At 41.4% G+C, this 15,577-nt stretch overlaps 1 protein-coding gene across 1 annotated transcript in view; it reads right to left on the bottom strand.

The window, feature by feature from the left end:
- Positions 1–660: 660 nt before the first annotated feature.
- The window catches only part of FLT3 (fms related receptor tyrosine kinase 3), a 42,003-nt gene continuing 27,086 nt past the window's right edge, over positions 661–15,577 (bottom strand). Inside the window, exons 10-24 of the mRNA XM_058799878.1 lie at positions 14,508–14,614; positions 13,167–13,278; positions 11,430–11,608; positions 10,057–10,169; positions 9,825–9,957; positions 9,631–9,735; positions 7,882–7,992; positions 5,839–5,992; positions 5,346–5,476; positions 4,840–4,964; positions 4,362–4,484; positions 3,608–3,719; positions 3,422–3,521; positions 1,972–2,077; positions 661–1,307 (exon numbers count right to left, since the gene is read on the bottom strand). Coding sequence (XP_058655861.1) covers positions 1,173–1,307; positions 1,972–2,077; positions 3,422–3,521; positions 3,608–3,719; positions 4,362–4,484; positions 4,840–4,964; positions 5,346–5,476; positions 5,839–5,992; positions 7,882–7,992; positions 9,631–9,735; positions 9,825–9,957; positions 10,057–10,169; positions 11,430–11,608; positions 13,167–13,278; positions 14,508–14,614 — 1,846 coding nt within the window. The 3' untranslated portion in view covers positions 661–1,172. The remainder of the gene's footprint in view (positions 1,308–1,971; positions 2,078–3,421; positions 3,522–3,607; positions 3,720–4,361; positions 4,485–4,839; positions 4,965–5,345; positions 5,477–5,838; positions 5,993–7,881; positions 7,993–9,630; positions 9,736–9,824; positions 9,958–10,056; positions 10,170–11,429; positions 11,609–13,166; positions 13,279–14,507; positions 14,615–15,577) is intronic.

Genomic DNA, 15,577 nt, shown 5'->3' on the forward strand with positions numbered 1-15,577 from the left:
TGAACTTAGCACCTTGTAAAATGTAAAAGAGAAAAATCTATTAACCAATATATTCTCATCTTGATCCACTGAGATGTAGACAAATGTATCCTATTAGTCATGATGAAAGTTGCATTTAGAAATTCCTAAACCTCATAGTGAAAATAGTCTTTTTAAGAATATTGAAAACACATCAAGCCTCTGGGTATTGTCCTGGGAGTCTGTGAGAAAGTTAGAGGCATAGCTTCATTTTAGTGCAGCAGTGTTCATACACCCAGGCTGAATTCTTGGGATTTGGAGAGATGATAGTACATTCCTAAATTACAGAATGTAATTTCTTCAAAATTAAACATTTTTTTTATTTGCTATTAAAACACACAAAGCCCCATGAATGGAATTAACTGTAACTCAGCTGAAGTGAGACTTCCAGCTGGAGACTGCCACCTGGATTTTCCAGACCAGGGAGGTAGAAGGTTATCTCCAAATATCACTCCTCCTGGTTATTTTAGATGCTTATTTAAGGTGGAAAGGAATCCCTATCTCTCATCAGCAGTTGCAGAATGTAGCCTGGCTGAGTAGAGGCCACATGAGTAACTAAATCTTGATCAAATGAACTCACCTGAACTGAACACCCACCACCCGTACTTCACAACCACTGAGATGTCCAGGGTAAGACAATCAATCAAACTAAGAGCTCCTTGTAAATCAAGACTGATAGAACTGTAAAATTTGGACATCTAAAACTGGCGACTCCAATGGGGTTTTTTTTCCAGCACTCCCTGACATCTGGAGATGAAAATGTGAATAGCACTTCTGGAAATCACAGCAGCTCTCTTTAGCTGCATAGTCAATGCTTGCAAACATTGATTGAAATTACTGTGGATTCTCTCATATTTGCTTGCAATGTGGCAAGAACAGTATAATTCAATATGTTGACTATTTACACAGCACCAGGAAAAGAAATATTCAGTTGGAGAGAGGCAGCAAAAAACTCTGTCTTGCTATAGATGTGTTTGCTGAATTCAAACAAATGAATTACATCTTCTTCACAAAAAGTCACATAAATACTGACTGGCCTGCAAGAAACACAAACAGTGCAGCAGTTGGTGACAATTTCTTTTTCTAGAGCTGATATAAAACACTTATCATACACAGATTGTTTGACAATACTGAAACCAAATCCACAACTCAGATTATTTTTCAACCTGAGGGTCTTCATGCTGGAGCACAACTGAGGACAGCAAAGATTCCTCATCTCTGTTTACACGAGGTTTAGTTTTTATGCTGGAATGGTGTGTAGCAAAGTTTTTCTTTGTATTATGGTAAATCTAGAATTGGAAAGAGGAAATAAAAGATATCTTCTGTTATTATTTATTGTATTTGGAAAAGTGCTCTCCTCCCAATGAAGCAGGCACTGAGAAATAGTGCGTTTAGTCCAGAGTGGATACCCAAGTAGCAACTGGTAATTTGGAAAGAAATTGTTTATCCTCTCTGAAAAGGAGATAAACATCTGGTATGAACAGAACAGGACTTCCTCAGATCATCTTTATTATTTTGACCTCTGGGAATGTCATGCAGCATTCTCTCTGTGAGGACATGGCATGGTGATCCCTCATGAGACCCCCTGGTGCAGGCTCAGCTCCCCTCCCATGGCAGCAAGCAGCATCACCAAACCTGACTGCACCGGCTGCTGCATGAGGGAAGCCCATTCCCTCAGCACAGGCTGAGAGACTTCAGCTCTCCAGAGTCCCAGTGGGAGGAAGAAAATCCTCTTCAGCAAGGTCAGGATTCTTTCTGATGGCAGAAAAACATGCCCCAAGCTCTTAAATGGATCCATGGGCAATGTATCCATAACAGAGTTGTGTACTTCAATAGAAAGCAGGAGGCTATCCCTCATCTCATGGTGATCTGTGGAGCTACATATAAACCCCACAAAAACCCAAACCCAAGCCCAGACTGTGTTCATGTGTTCATCTCACTGTATTTACTTACTGCTCCTTCTGCCTCAGCCAGCTGATGGGCCAGAGAGGAAACCAGGTGAGAAAAAGAGGGTCTTTCCCTGGAGTCAAGAGCCCAACAGGACTGCATCATGCAGTAGCTGCAGAAGGAAAGATGGCACACAAAACTTGTTAGCCCTTGGACTCTCTGTAAGTGACTGTGCAGAATTGCAGGACTTGAATGGGGAATTGTGGGGATCAGAATGATTTTATAGAAAGAGGCCAGAATTACAGTGTTGCATCAGTGGTAAAGAAGCAGAAAGATAAGGATAAAAGGTGAAATGATTTTACAGTGACTTAATCAGAGTCCTTAGTAAAATCTTCACTGTGGTATGACACATAATGGCATGATGTTTGTTTTCCAGCTTCCATAGAGAAAATGTTAGGAAGACAATGCCTGTCCTTCATAGAAAGTTTACCTGCTCCTTGTGGACTATGTAGTCTTAAGTAAACCTTTCACAGCAAGTCTTTTAATGTAATTTGACATCAAAAAATATTTCTGAAATTTAAATACCACATTATAAATATTTCAGCTTCATCAGGCATCAGTGCTGTGTCTGACTGCTAAAGTCCCTTGCAAAGTTACTGGGACAACAGGCTCAATCTTTCATGGGTTAATCTGAGCAATCTTTCATGGGTTAATCTGTTAGATTCCCCTGAGCAATCTTTCATGGGTTAATCTGTTAGATTCCCCTGTACTTTTAATGCCATTACAACCTTTTTGTGGTGAGGATAAGAACAGTGCAGTGCCATAGCAAGGCACTCAGTCCATAGAGCATCTATGAAGCCTCTGCCAGAAGAGCTTGGCCAACCCAAACTTCTCTTCTCCTCCATGTTCCAGACCTCACAATTCTCTGTCACCTTCTCTTCTCTTGTTCCCTGGGGCCCACCTCTAGGCAGAGTCCACCCAGGCACAGAGGCACAGGCTGAAAATTACGTGATGAGAGCAAAGAATTAGCTTCCCCCAACTCTTCCTTAGCAGGGTTTTTATCTAAGAGGATCCCTAGCCACCTGGAACTGAAACAAACTGGGTAATGCTTGATTAAATAATAAAGTGTAGGAAAGAACCCACCAAAAATTTAGTCAATATTGAAAACATAGCTTTTGGGGGAAAATAAAATGAAAGAAAAGAAAAAAGAGAAAAGCAAAAGAAGAAAAAAAAGGAGGAAAATATCTGTGGTCTGAGAATAAGAAGTTCGCTAGGGAAAGAAGGCACAACTAAATAAATATAATAAATTAGTCCTGTCAAATACACATAACATATAGTGTTAATCACTTCTGGTTCAGAACAAAACCTGCAGGATCAGGCAGCCTTTGTTAGATTTAGAGGAAGATCTCACATTTTACAACTAATTTTGGGTAAGTGTGTACAACAAATAAATGATCACTCAGTGACCTAGTAAGTATAAATTCTCATGCTCTGCATCACTTGGAAATACACTTACACATCTTTTGTAGCATAATACGGTTGGTCCATTTTAAATCCACTTTGTATTAATTTGTAGAAATTTGTGTCAACCTGAATACCAGGGTAAGGATTTACACCTGTGGAAATTGTCAGAGAATATGTGTTAATTCAGAAGCTGCCAAAACCAAGCACCGCTCTTTTGTCCCACTGTAATAAGACATACCCAGGGAGAATATTTCCCACAGCAGTATTCCATAGGACCAGACATCACTCTTCATGGTGTATGTCCTCTCGAACAAGCTTTCAGGGGCCATCCATTTGACTGGCAGCCGAGCCTGTGCAGACAGGGGGATGGAGGCCAGGTCATGCTGTGACACAGACTGTGACACAGCCTTTCTGGGTGACTCCCTGTGCTTCTCATTGCCAGCATGAACAAGTCGTGTTTGCTGTGTACAAGGCTGTGTCTCTGTCAGCAATCCCTGGACATTCCCATTGCAGAGAGAAATGGCCACTGCTAAAGAGCCAGTTCATCTCATCCATTTTAGCTGGCTATTTAAGGAAGAGATGAGCTCAGTCCTGGAAGAGCCACTTTCCTTCCTCTGACTTCAAGCATAGAGTGGCCCAGATGGAGATGTCCACACTGTACTTCTTCACTGTACTTTTTCACTTCTGGCACACCCCCACACACATGCTGTTGTCCTACACTGTTATTGCCCACAATAGTAAACAATTCCCAGTGCTTCCATCAATGGATGCTTTAAAAAGAGCATGGGTACCATCTCATTTACAGAACAAGCTTGATTAGGTTAATTATAATCTAAGAATTTGCTTTTGCCAAGGGCAGGGAAAACTGAGATTTCTGCTTTGCCCAGATATGCACAAAGCTAAAAAGGAATTTAAAAATTCAAAACTTTTCTTTCGTAGTTCCTAATAATTCTTATAATACTGTGAAAACCAGAGGGCCCTCATGAACTTACATTGCCCCTGACAATGTAGTTGGAGTCGTTCATTACATCTCTGGCAAGGCCAAAGTCACAGATTTTCACCACTTTCCCATGGGTCACCAGTACGTTCCGGGCAGCGAGGTCTCTGTGGATGCACTTAGAAGGAAAGGAAGAATTTATGCTCGGAGCATTTGGTGCCAGTGGAGGACAGTTCCCTGCCCTCTGAGCTGGCACCCCCTCCCACTTCAGCAGTTTGGTGAATGGCCAAGCTGGACACCCCCTGGCTGCTGGTGGCAAGGGGACAGGGCCAGAGCAGGCACTAAGGTGCCCTGCAGCTGCTTCTTACTCAGGGTGCTGCCCAAAACTGCAGCCCAGGCTTCGCTGTTAAACCAGGGAAGGAGGTATAGTTCAAGCTTGCCACTGAGTGGCTCTGTTCCTCAACCTGCCTTTTATAAACTGACATATTTTTAGCATCTTTTCTATCTGAAAAATTTGCTACCCCTCGCCATACCGATTTGGACTCAAGAAATTCCATTCCTTTGGCAACTTGATAAGAGAAGCAAAGAAGGTCTTCAAAAGTGAGCACATTAAAATCTTCTTCTTCATCCACTGGTGTGCCTGCATCCTTAATTTTATCTGTAAAAAATAATCAAAAGTATGAGTTTTCCTTGGACTTCCTCACTCTGATCAATCCCACTTACTGTTGTAAAGGATTTTCACATGCTTCTACCAAGAGCAACATCACAAAGAGCATCCATCTTTTTTATCCTTCACTCAGATATAAAACAAAGGTGAGTATTTTTGTATTCAAATACTATGCTCATAGCATGAGCAAAAACATAAGCCTCTGATCTCAGTGTTGTTGAAGCCTCCTCCAGCAAAACTCCTGCCTGGACTGAAGAGAAACATATGATAGAAAGAGGCCTCTTTTGTCATGGAATCTAGTCTGGTCATATCAATAATATAAAAAATACAATAAAACAGCATTCCTGAAGATATTATCAACTAATCTCTTACCTTCCTCAGAAAGCAGCACAATCCCATTTGGTTCCAGTGTCACATTTATGTTTTGACTTCTTTGCATGGTTTCAAATTCATCTCCTCTGCACAGAGCTGTGTTCACACTGTACTTCAGGTGAGTCCCTGTCCTGGAGCAGTCATTACATTTTCAAAGGTTTCACACATAATCTATCACATCTAATTTATCACATAATCTTGTACACATAAACTCTTCTGCAGTGAAAAACATGGACAGTTACTACTATTAAAAACCTGGACACAGACATGACTCTTCTCAAAACTGGGAAGAGAAACAAGAGGTTTTTTGTCTTCTGCAGTCTCCATAAGGAGAATCGAATCTCAGTTCCTCATAAAGCATTGTTTATTAAAGTATGTGAAGGCACATTCTCAAGAATTCAATAATTTCACCAGTGTACACAGCACAGGTGAGAAAGCAGTTGAAAAGCAATAGCAGTTTTTAAAATTATCAAATTGTTACTAAATCCTTTACCTAGAGTTTTGATCCTGATGGATATTGTGGTAAAAGCTGAAGTTTTGTTGTTTAAAAATATCTGTCAACGTCCAGTGAAACTTTTCTCTCTTGCTCCTCAAGTAGTTCAGAAGGTCACCATAGCAACAGTATTCAAATATCAAATAGATTGGTCCTGAAATAGTTGGAAATGTAAATAGCCTGCTGCTATTTATAGCACCCTCCCCATTAAAGCCCTAATGCTGCTTCATTTTCTCTCAGGATTAATCTGTATTAAAACATCCCAAGCATCTCCCATTCCCAGGTGGATAAGCTGTACTGATAGGCACATAATGAGAATTTGTTTACTGACTGTAATATCCCTTGGAAAGTCTGTGTAACTTTGTCCTTGTGGTGCATCTCTCAAACTGTTTTGAAAATCGCTTATCGAAACAAAAACCCTTGCCCATCCCACTGGCAATGGGGAGGACAGTACAGGCTACTAGGATGCAGCATGTTTTCTAAACCATGCAGGGTTCAAGCAGGAGATGATTCCGGTTAATTATCTGTATGGTGTGAATTTGTATCCTCTGACCTACATCCTTCCATCTATCTGTGCAACCTTCATGCTCTGGAAAGATCCTTTTTATTTTTCCCCAGGAAGACCACCTGAAACCCAAGAGTGCTTTGGGTACTAAAATGAGGGATAAATGAGGGATATCCCTTGCAAGGGGAGGTGTCTTAAGTAGAGCACTGGTCAGGACACTTTCTCAAGAAAGGAAAAATGCATCCAAGTCCTGACCCAGGCAGGCTTGGATAAAAGCCATGACCAGCCAGCAGGAGCTCAGAGTGGTCACACATCACCCTGCAAAGCCTCACTCTGCCACCACCACTTCTGGCCCAGAAAGACTGACCATGAATCTGTGGATATTTGTGACAGAAGGCCACTGTCAAGCAAGGTAGGGCACACTGGAAAAAGCTGCAAAGTCTCTCAGAGGATGGTTGGGAAAGTCTTGAGAATCATGTAAATAATGCTGAAAATGGCACTTGGATAAAGCTGTAAGTGTTCCTGCCCTACCCTACCAGACTAAGCAGGTCTTCCCTGCAGCTCTCCTGCCTGCAACATCACATCCTGCCCGCTGTTCCAGAAGGCAGTGGCAGTCTGTATATTTTTAAATCAGCTAAAGCTACTAAGAACAATCTATTTCTCTGCTTTCCTCTTACCCCTCATATGTCTGGGCCTGACAGTACTGTCACTGATGTAAACTGAGGAAACAACTGTTCTGCTTGATCTTTCTGACTAAATAAATAACCATGATGGAAAATCTGCCAAGCTTTTCAGTGTCAGGTATGGACCTACAGTTCATGATATGGACCTACACTGGGTGAAACCTTGGCATTTCCCCAAGCTGATCTGTTCTTTAGCCTTTCTTCACCTCCTCTTGTTCACCATTGGACTGGCCAGAGAAGCAGTTCTTTGGACAAGAATAGCTGTGTAAATTACCTCAATGACAACATGAGTCACACATTAATTAATCAATGATATTATCTCACTACTTTCATCTTAGCCTACCTTTGCTTATTTTTTTCATTCTTCAGTTTTGTTTCTACATTTGGTCCTTTAAAAGGTTGTCCCTCTTTCCATTACTTACTTCTCTCATTCCTTTTTTTTATGTCCCTCCTACCCCTGTTATTTTTCAGTTTCTTTTGTTTCCTGTCTATCTTTTAGATATTTTTATCCATTAATTGGTGAGCCACATGAATAAAAAAAAATTATAATTTCCTATGTGAACATAATCATGTGTATATAAAAGTCCCTGACACCAGATAAGTTTTTCCTCTTCACTTAATAAACTGGCTCATACCAGTGCCATCACCACCATAACCAGAAATCCTATTCTACAGAAGGACTGTTATATCACTTCCTGCCAGTATAATCAGAAACGACCCTTTTCTGTACACATGCATGGCCTTAAATTTGCTTTCAGTTCATCTTCATCTTATTTTGGGCCAGCACAGAACAGCAAAATTAGTCCTCATTATTCTAGTGGTTTTAATTGGTACTTTTTCACAATTTCAATTTACCTGACAGAGTACAAGCTCCTAGTAGGTTCACAATATTTTCATGGCTTCCAATGCGAGTCATCATTTTCAGCTCAGACATTAGAGCATCTTCTTCGGAAGCATCAGGTTTTTCTGTAAAAGCAATAATATAGATTTGGAAATCTCTGGCAAAGAAATGAAACTTTCAATGGTTGTGATGTTTTGTCACGTGCAAATCTTCATTTCAAATTCATTGGACTGACAATACATTTGGGAACATCCGAAAAAAACCTTTACAAAGTATAAAAAGATTCAGTCAAAGGTTGAAGCTAAATTTGTGTGTGAGTGCAGATCATTTGAGAGCTTGAGAAAGCAGTCATTAAATGTCAACATTTGTCATTCTTCGGCTGGCAAGGAATGACAGCAATACATTAAAGTGTTTCCAAGCACAGAAAAAATGGCAGTCAGGCCTGTGGCAGAGGAATGTTAAGAGAGGAAAATGGCAGCCATATGGCACTCAACCAGCTGCAATCCAGCAGCTGAGAGGGCCACCCTGTGTTTCAGTAACAGCTTTAGTCTTGTTTTTCAGTGAGCATTTGGTGCTCACAACTTCAGTGAATTGTGTATGTGAACCAAAATGATCAAGTCAAGCTTCCACAAAGACAGCCACAAAGGAGTGGACCAAGGAAGCATAAAACTGATGGTTATGTGGAAATGGGGGATGAAAACCTGAATGCAGTGCTGGCAGGAGGGGGCTGTGTGGGCACACAGGTGGGCACACAGGTGGGCTGTGTGGGCACACAGGTGGGCAGGGTGCTGGTATCAGTGTGAAGCTCATTCCAGTATATAACAAAAGGTGGGTGAGGAGGATACCGGTCTCTTTTCCCAAGTAACAAGTCAAAGGATGAGGGGAAACCCTTCTGTTTGTGCCAGGGGAGGATTAGATTGGATATTCAGAAAAATGTCTTCACCAAAAGGGCTGTCAAGCACTGGAATAGGCTGCCCAGGGAAGTGGTTGAGTCACCGTCCCTGAATGCATTTAAAAGATGTGCCACTGAGGGACTTGGTGTAGTGGTGAGCTTGACAGTGATGGTTAACAGATGGACTCAGTGATCCTAGAGATCTCTTCCAGTGCAAAGTACTCCAACATTCTGTGAACAGGGCTGTGATTAGTAGGGACACAGTGAGGCAGTCCTCCTCTGCTTTCTTCCAGGGAGGCTTGCTCCTGGACTCTGCTTTTGTGAGGAGTCCAGACCATAGCAGAAAGGAGTATTTGAGGTTTAGTATCCTTATTCATAAGGAGGGATGGAAAGAAACTGGTTTGTGTCATCATGAAGAAAAAAGGCTACAGGAAATTGTGCTGGAAGTTTTGGAAACAAGCTAGCTCAGACACAGCAGGCAAAGGGCTTGGCACATCTACGCAAGCTAGGCAGCACTGCAAGAAAAAGGGGCCTTACATCAAGGGCCACAGTCACCAATATAACCAGCAGGCTAATCTGCACTGGGAATTTGCATTTCCACTCTTTAGAGGCTCCATACTTCCTCACACAACACACACCTTCTGTAGTGTGTAGGGCAAAATGCAACGTGCTGTGGGATGAAGACACTTCAGCATTACCTTTCCAAACTGAAACCAGGTTTTGAAAGCACTTTGAAAGGATTTTGAAGATAAGCATTTGTGAGGTGTAACTGCTGAAAGTTTTCTGTATAAGGGGGATTTCTAATGCCTCTCCTACTTTGGAGTTACTAGAATACATCAGTGCTTGTGGAAGGCACCAGGGCTGATCATACCTTTTAGCATTTTGACTGCGACCTGGACTGAATCTCCTGCATTGTTAATTCCATAAGCTGTTGCAGTCACTACTTTCCCAAAGGCCCCAGAACCAAGGACCTGTCCTACAAGACACAAAATGCCAGTATTATTTGCTGCTGGTACAGCACAGACTACTGCTCCAGTATTGAGATTTACCTTATGGATTGCTCACCAAATTCCAGATTTTCCCTGGGAAATTCCCATTTTATATCATATTCAAATTCTCTGAAGTCGATGTATATGTATTCATTATCTGATGGCCCTATCATCTGTATCATTTGCCACTGGCTTTCATATTTGAATTGCTTTGGAAGAAAAAAAACACACAGTGAAATAAGTCTTAGAGAAGAAACAGCCTGGTAGGAACAAAAGAAGGATGGTCAGGTATTTATGTTTGCTTTTACCTTTTTATATTTAAAAAAAATGAATACAAACAAAAAAGCAATCAAGAGGAAAAGAAATCCAAGGGAGGCATAGGATGCAGCATTGTCCAGGGGTGAAGAAACAGCTCCTGCAACTTTAAAAGACACATATTATTACCCACTGAAACAGAGTGTGTGTACAGCTGAAAATGCAAGGAGAGCCCATGGTCAGCTCTGGCAGTCTGCAGCCCCCTCACACCTGAGCCTCCTCTGCATGGGGAGTGAGATGCAGCCATATTTAAAGCAAGATGGGCAGTGGGCGTTAAGTTCTGGATAATTCTGACATCTATTTTCAGTAAAAAAAAAAAAAAGGAAAAAAAAAAGCTAAATCCATTAATATACTGGAATGCATGGAGGTGTTGCTGTGATTCTTGGACTGACCTACCAACAAACAGGAATAAGGTGTTGATTGGTAAATGAGCATACAAACATGAGACCTACCCTCATATTTTGCTTGTTTCTAAAAGTATAGGTATTATGATTAGTTTCTATTCTAATTCCTACATGAATGCTCAAACACTGACAGTGGTCACAGCTTCTGTCCACTGTAGTTAAAAGCACCAAACTGCTTGTTCATCATGACAAAGGAAATCCCTGTACTGCAAATACCTGGGTGTTTCAAAACAACTCCTACTGCAACAGCATGCTCCCTTTTACTGAAATATTTTTCTCCATGGAATACATATGGTGTTGCAAGTGCAAAGTGCAAATAATCATACTGACTTTCTGGTTCAATGAGGAAATAATCTGTGATTCCCTCGACAAGAAGAGAGACTACATAACCAGGAGACTACATTAACCTTCTGTCACCTGCCTACAGCAGTTTAAGAAGGTCTCTTTCACAGAATTCCTACTTTCCAGACAGGGATTGACCCCTCAGTGGGTCTGTTGGCTCAGCCATGATCTTGCTTGGGTGTGCAGTGACCTCCATGGGGTGAGGAGAGTTCCCATGGGCATTTCTGGCAGCACCACAGGGACCTACAGGAGAGCAGCAAGGGATAGCACATGCCACCAGCTACCAAAGAGCCTTTAGCTCTTGCCAAAGATGATTCCTCCAGATTTCATGTAGGGATCACTAAAGTAAAATGAGAAATCAGCATCAAACACTGCCATGGCTCCTCCACTTCCTACTTTTTTCTGTTTGTTTTAATGAGGGAGGCCTCTGCTTTGGGCCTGGAGAAAAGAGAATTGTGTCTCCCATTCACCCACCATTTCTGATGCTGTGTACGTAGACAGCTTGTGTTTTACCTGCAATGCCATTGCAGTCAGCCATTTAGCCAAATAAAAAGTATTGTAGGTTCTACCATGCCAGATTCAGTTGAGAAAATCCATGCTAAAACACTGGCTTGTGGTACCTGACAGGTTAATGAAACTCTTTTCACAGGCTGAGCCAGCTGAATTGTTTGCACAGCACTCCACTGAGAAGGTTGTTGCTGTCTCCTGTACATATAAAGTACTGCTTGAAATCCATGACCCCAGGGATCTCCTCTCTGGCAAGAAGTTCTGAATCCCCTCTGTGATTTCCTCTGTGCAGCTGAAAAAGGAAGCAGACCAGTTTTGATTTTTAGCTTTTTTTAGTGACATTTGCCAGGGGAGAAGATGGGAAGTTACAAGACATGTCTTATGTGTGTGTTGGAAGTGAAGAAGGGAAGGGGTTTGTGTTTTGTCAGAGACAGAGTGAGACCTCTGGTCACTGGCCAGTCTCATTTTTGGTGATGGACGTGGCAGGGTTAGCAGGGACTGAGCTGCCTCCGACACTGGGCTCACTGCCACTCTCCACCACTGCCCTGGCAGGGTACTTGCACTCCCTGAACTCTGGAACCTCCATCGATTTCACAACTGACACCACCCCCACACCTCATCTATTCCCACTGGTTTCATATTTGCCTCAAAACATTCAAACCACTGAGCAGCTGCAAATGAGCCATGCTAATACTACAAATGCAGTATGAACCCAGAGCAGAAGTTGTACCTCCTTTCCCTGAAGGCAATTCACTTCACCCATGACGTTTCTCTCACTCATGATGGAGAGCCTCCATCCACCCAGATGGACAGCATTAATGACTTATTTAAGGCCTGATATGTAGAAAGAGGGAACTTGACACTCAAGGGAAAGGTGGTCCACATAGATTATTTTGTCTTCTAGCTTTTCTATCATTCATCAACTTACTGTCTAATTTACTCTCCACATAAATAAATTAGGAGATAAGGAATAAATTTATTCAGCTCTACTCATAGCACTAGCTTCTACATTTGGAAGTTCCTCAGAAAAGATATGTCACAGCACTTTCTTCCCAGAAAGATGATTTAAGGAGTATTTTAAACCCACTCTCTGCATGTTTTTTTTCCTCTTCCATTTCTGCACAGATTGATATAAGGAAGAGGTATGGATAAGAAAATTGTCTAGGTTTTTTTTATGTCTAGCTAAAATAAATACTTTAGAGTTTATCCGCAATCTTACAAAGGAAAATTTGACTTAGTATTCTTCTGCACCATGGGATTATTAGTTTCTTGGCACATCTAAGATAAAAATTGCAGAGTTCACAAATCAGGTCAAAGCTGTTTCAGCATTTTTTTAAATTTTAGAGTTTGACTCGTTCCCCTAAATAAATAGAGGAAATGGAGACACTCTTACTAACTTTACTGTAAATACTCTCACTAACTTAACTGGAAACACTCTCACTGACTTTAGTGGTTTTGGTAACAGGTCACCATAGCAGGTCTTTTAACCAAAGCTTAACCAATTAATCAAGGCTGTATTAACCAATGCATTCCCTGAATCCCTATAACTTTGATAAGACTAAGAGAAAAACTTAGATTGGACTTTGTTATCCCTTAACTGTTGATATAAACCCAGTGGGATCTACTTTGGTGCAAAGACACACATCTTTATAGACTTCATTTGATGGCAATAAAAAAAGGGAAAACCTCTCCTAATTTTGGTGATTTGGTTCCCCTGGAGTAGGGGAACCAGTTAAACGCACACAGTGAATTGTGCATTTCTCATTTAGTTTGTTACAGGCTGGTCTTCATTTAATCAAGGATAGCTCAGATAGTCTTTGCAACGAATAAAAAGAAAGAAAGCTGTTTACTTGGATGAGTTGAGTTCAAGACAGTTCCTCCAAACCCAGGATGAGGCAGGGTAACCTTCAGCAACACAGGAGATCTGCTTGAACAGCAGCTGCATCCTTATTTCAGGCTTTCCTGCGATGAGACAACACAAGGCCTAAGGACATGGCTTAGTGGTATACTTGGGAGTGCTGGCTTAATGGTTGGAATCTATGTTCTCAAAAGATCTTTTTCAACCTAAACAATTCCATGGTTCTGTAAGACAATTTCTGTCATCACTTCAAGCGACAAAACCCTGTACAACGGTGTGGCAATGTCGTATCTGCTGAGACCAAGGTGTGCTTCTGTTTCCAAAATAAAAAACTGCATGTCACAGTGAGAGCTGGGTGTAACTCACAGTCCTCCTCCTTCCTTGGTTTTGTGGCTGGCAGTGTGGCAAGGCAAGGGGAGCAGCCACTTCTCTGTATACGCACAGCCAGACCAAAACAATGGCACAGCCAAAATTAGAAGCCTTGACTTCTGCTTTTCTGACTCAGTCTAAGCAGCTGACCCTAGGACTGCCCTGGCACTGAGGTTCTGGGTGTCCAGCTCATGCAAAGTGTGCACAGAAGACCCTTGTATAAATGATATATCACAAATGAAGGCCCCAGACCTGGAGCAAGGGAGAGATGCTTCAGTCATGTGGCAGAACTGAGATGACTGAGAGCGTTGGTCAGGACTGTGCATGTGTGTGAATTGTGGGCAGGGGTGTATGAGGCACTGCAGCCCAAACATACAATTTATGCACCAGAGGATCTCCACACTAGCTACATTAACTCATAAATGCCATTAGAGAAAAAATGTCGTAAACATGGCATAGAAATCTAATTGCTAATGGGGATAAGGGTTTCCTCCCAACTGTGTATCTCATGTGGTTTCTGCAGCACCCACACATGTTACAGATTTTTAGAGATAGAGTTACTGTATTTTACCAAGTTTCTAGGCTTGTAATTTTCTTAAGAAGCATTAATTTTTCTCAATATGCAACGGATTCCTCATATTCTGTTTATGGCAGACTAAAACGAAAAAAAAATAATAACTTTCTCCTCCTTTCCTTTTTCCCCATCCCTAACTGACACAAGAAATACAACCCACAAGCATCCAGTGTCTTTCTCTGACCCAGTGCCAGGATTTCAGCAGTGTGCTGCAGTGTGAAGAGAATAATGTTTTTGCCTTTTGATCCTCCATTTTAAGCAATAAATCTTTGTAAATGAAATAGGGAATAATAGGGCATGCCAAAAAAACCCACCCCATAATAGCTCAATTTATACCAGTGACAAAATCCCAGACTTTGCCAAATCTTCAGCAATAGTTTTGTTACTTACTTCTCACATACAGAGTGAATTTTTTTGTTACAACTGTATCATCATTCTCAGCGTAAAATACATATATCCCAGACTGGTGCTGATGGTTGCAGAACTTCGATGAAATGCTGTGGAACAAAGTCAAAAAAGGGAAAAGGACAAAATATTGACTTGAAAATTTTTTCAATGCAGTTAAAATGCACATATATGTTTGAAACAATTCTGCATCCTCTCATGAAGAATACAAAGGAAATTATTTTTGCTTAGAGAATATAAATCCCAGAATCTAACTGTGCTGGTGAGAAGATATTTTTTCCCTGCAGTATTGATTTAATTCTGCATTTTTTTCTCTCACTCTTCCTGGAGTGCACACAGGCTGTCAAGCTGTGATTTTGTTACTAATTCATTGGATGACAAGACACACCCAGGCACATCTGCTAAGACATCAAAGGATCAAACTTTCTTCTCTCCGAGGAACTTTGATGGGAGTTTCTAGATGATGTGATAGATTGTGTTAGGAAACAACAGTGGCAGGGAGGAACATAAGAGACAAGCATTTCCAAAGAGAAAGATCTCACATAGGCTCAGGAAAGTGATCATCATCATAAGTTCATTGTCAATGAGATGAAACACCAACTCTCAAGGTCATTCTGCAGGAAAAAGCCAGCCTTTTACTAATCCCTATGGCCTTTGAGCCAGTGGATGGCAGAAAACCAAGACCCAAACCATGCCAGAGATGGCTTGTGACAATGGAGATGGCCAGGAGGGGTCTAACAAGTCTCTGGGCAGAAACTAACAACAAAGGGCTGCAGAGAATTAAAGATTCATGCCTGGTTGTCCTGTTCCGTCACTGATGTATGGGACACGGGATGAGGCAGGGAGAAGGGAATATGCCATTGTACAGTGATGGTATCCTATTTCTGTGTTTCCAACTAGGTTATTGCTGTAGGACAATTGTCAGCTTTGAATAGCAGATAATGCAGTTCATCAGCATTAGAAGAGCAACCTAAGAAAATCTCTCTCACGTGTATTTACTGACAATTTGAGGTTGGGAATTTTTGCTGACAACTCAATGGTAACCATGTTGTTGG

Source organism: Ammospiza caudacuta, chromosome 2 (assembly GCF_027887145.1).
Source record: "Ammospiza caudacuta isolate bAmmCau1 chromosome 2, bAmmCau1.pri, whole genome shotgun sequence".
Taxonomy (NCBI): Eukaryota; Metazoa; Chordata; class Aves; order Passeriformes; family Passerellidae; genus Ammospiza; species Ammospiza caudacuta.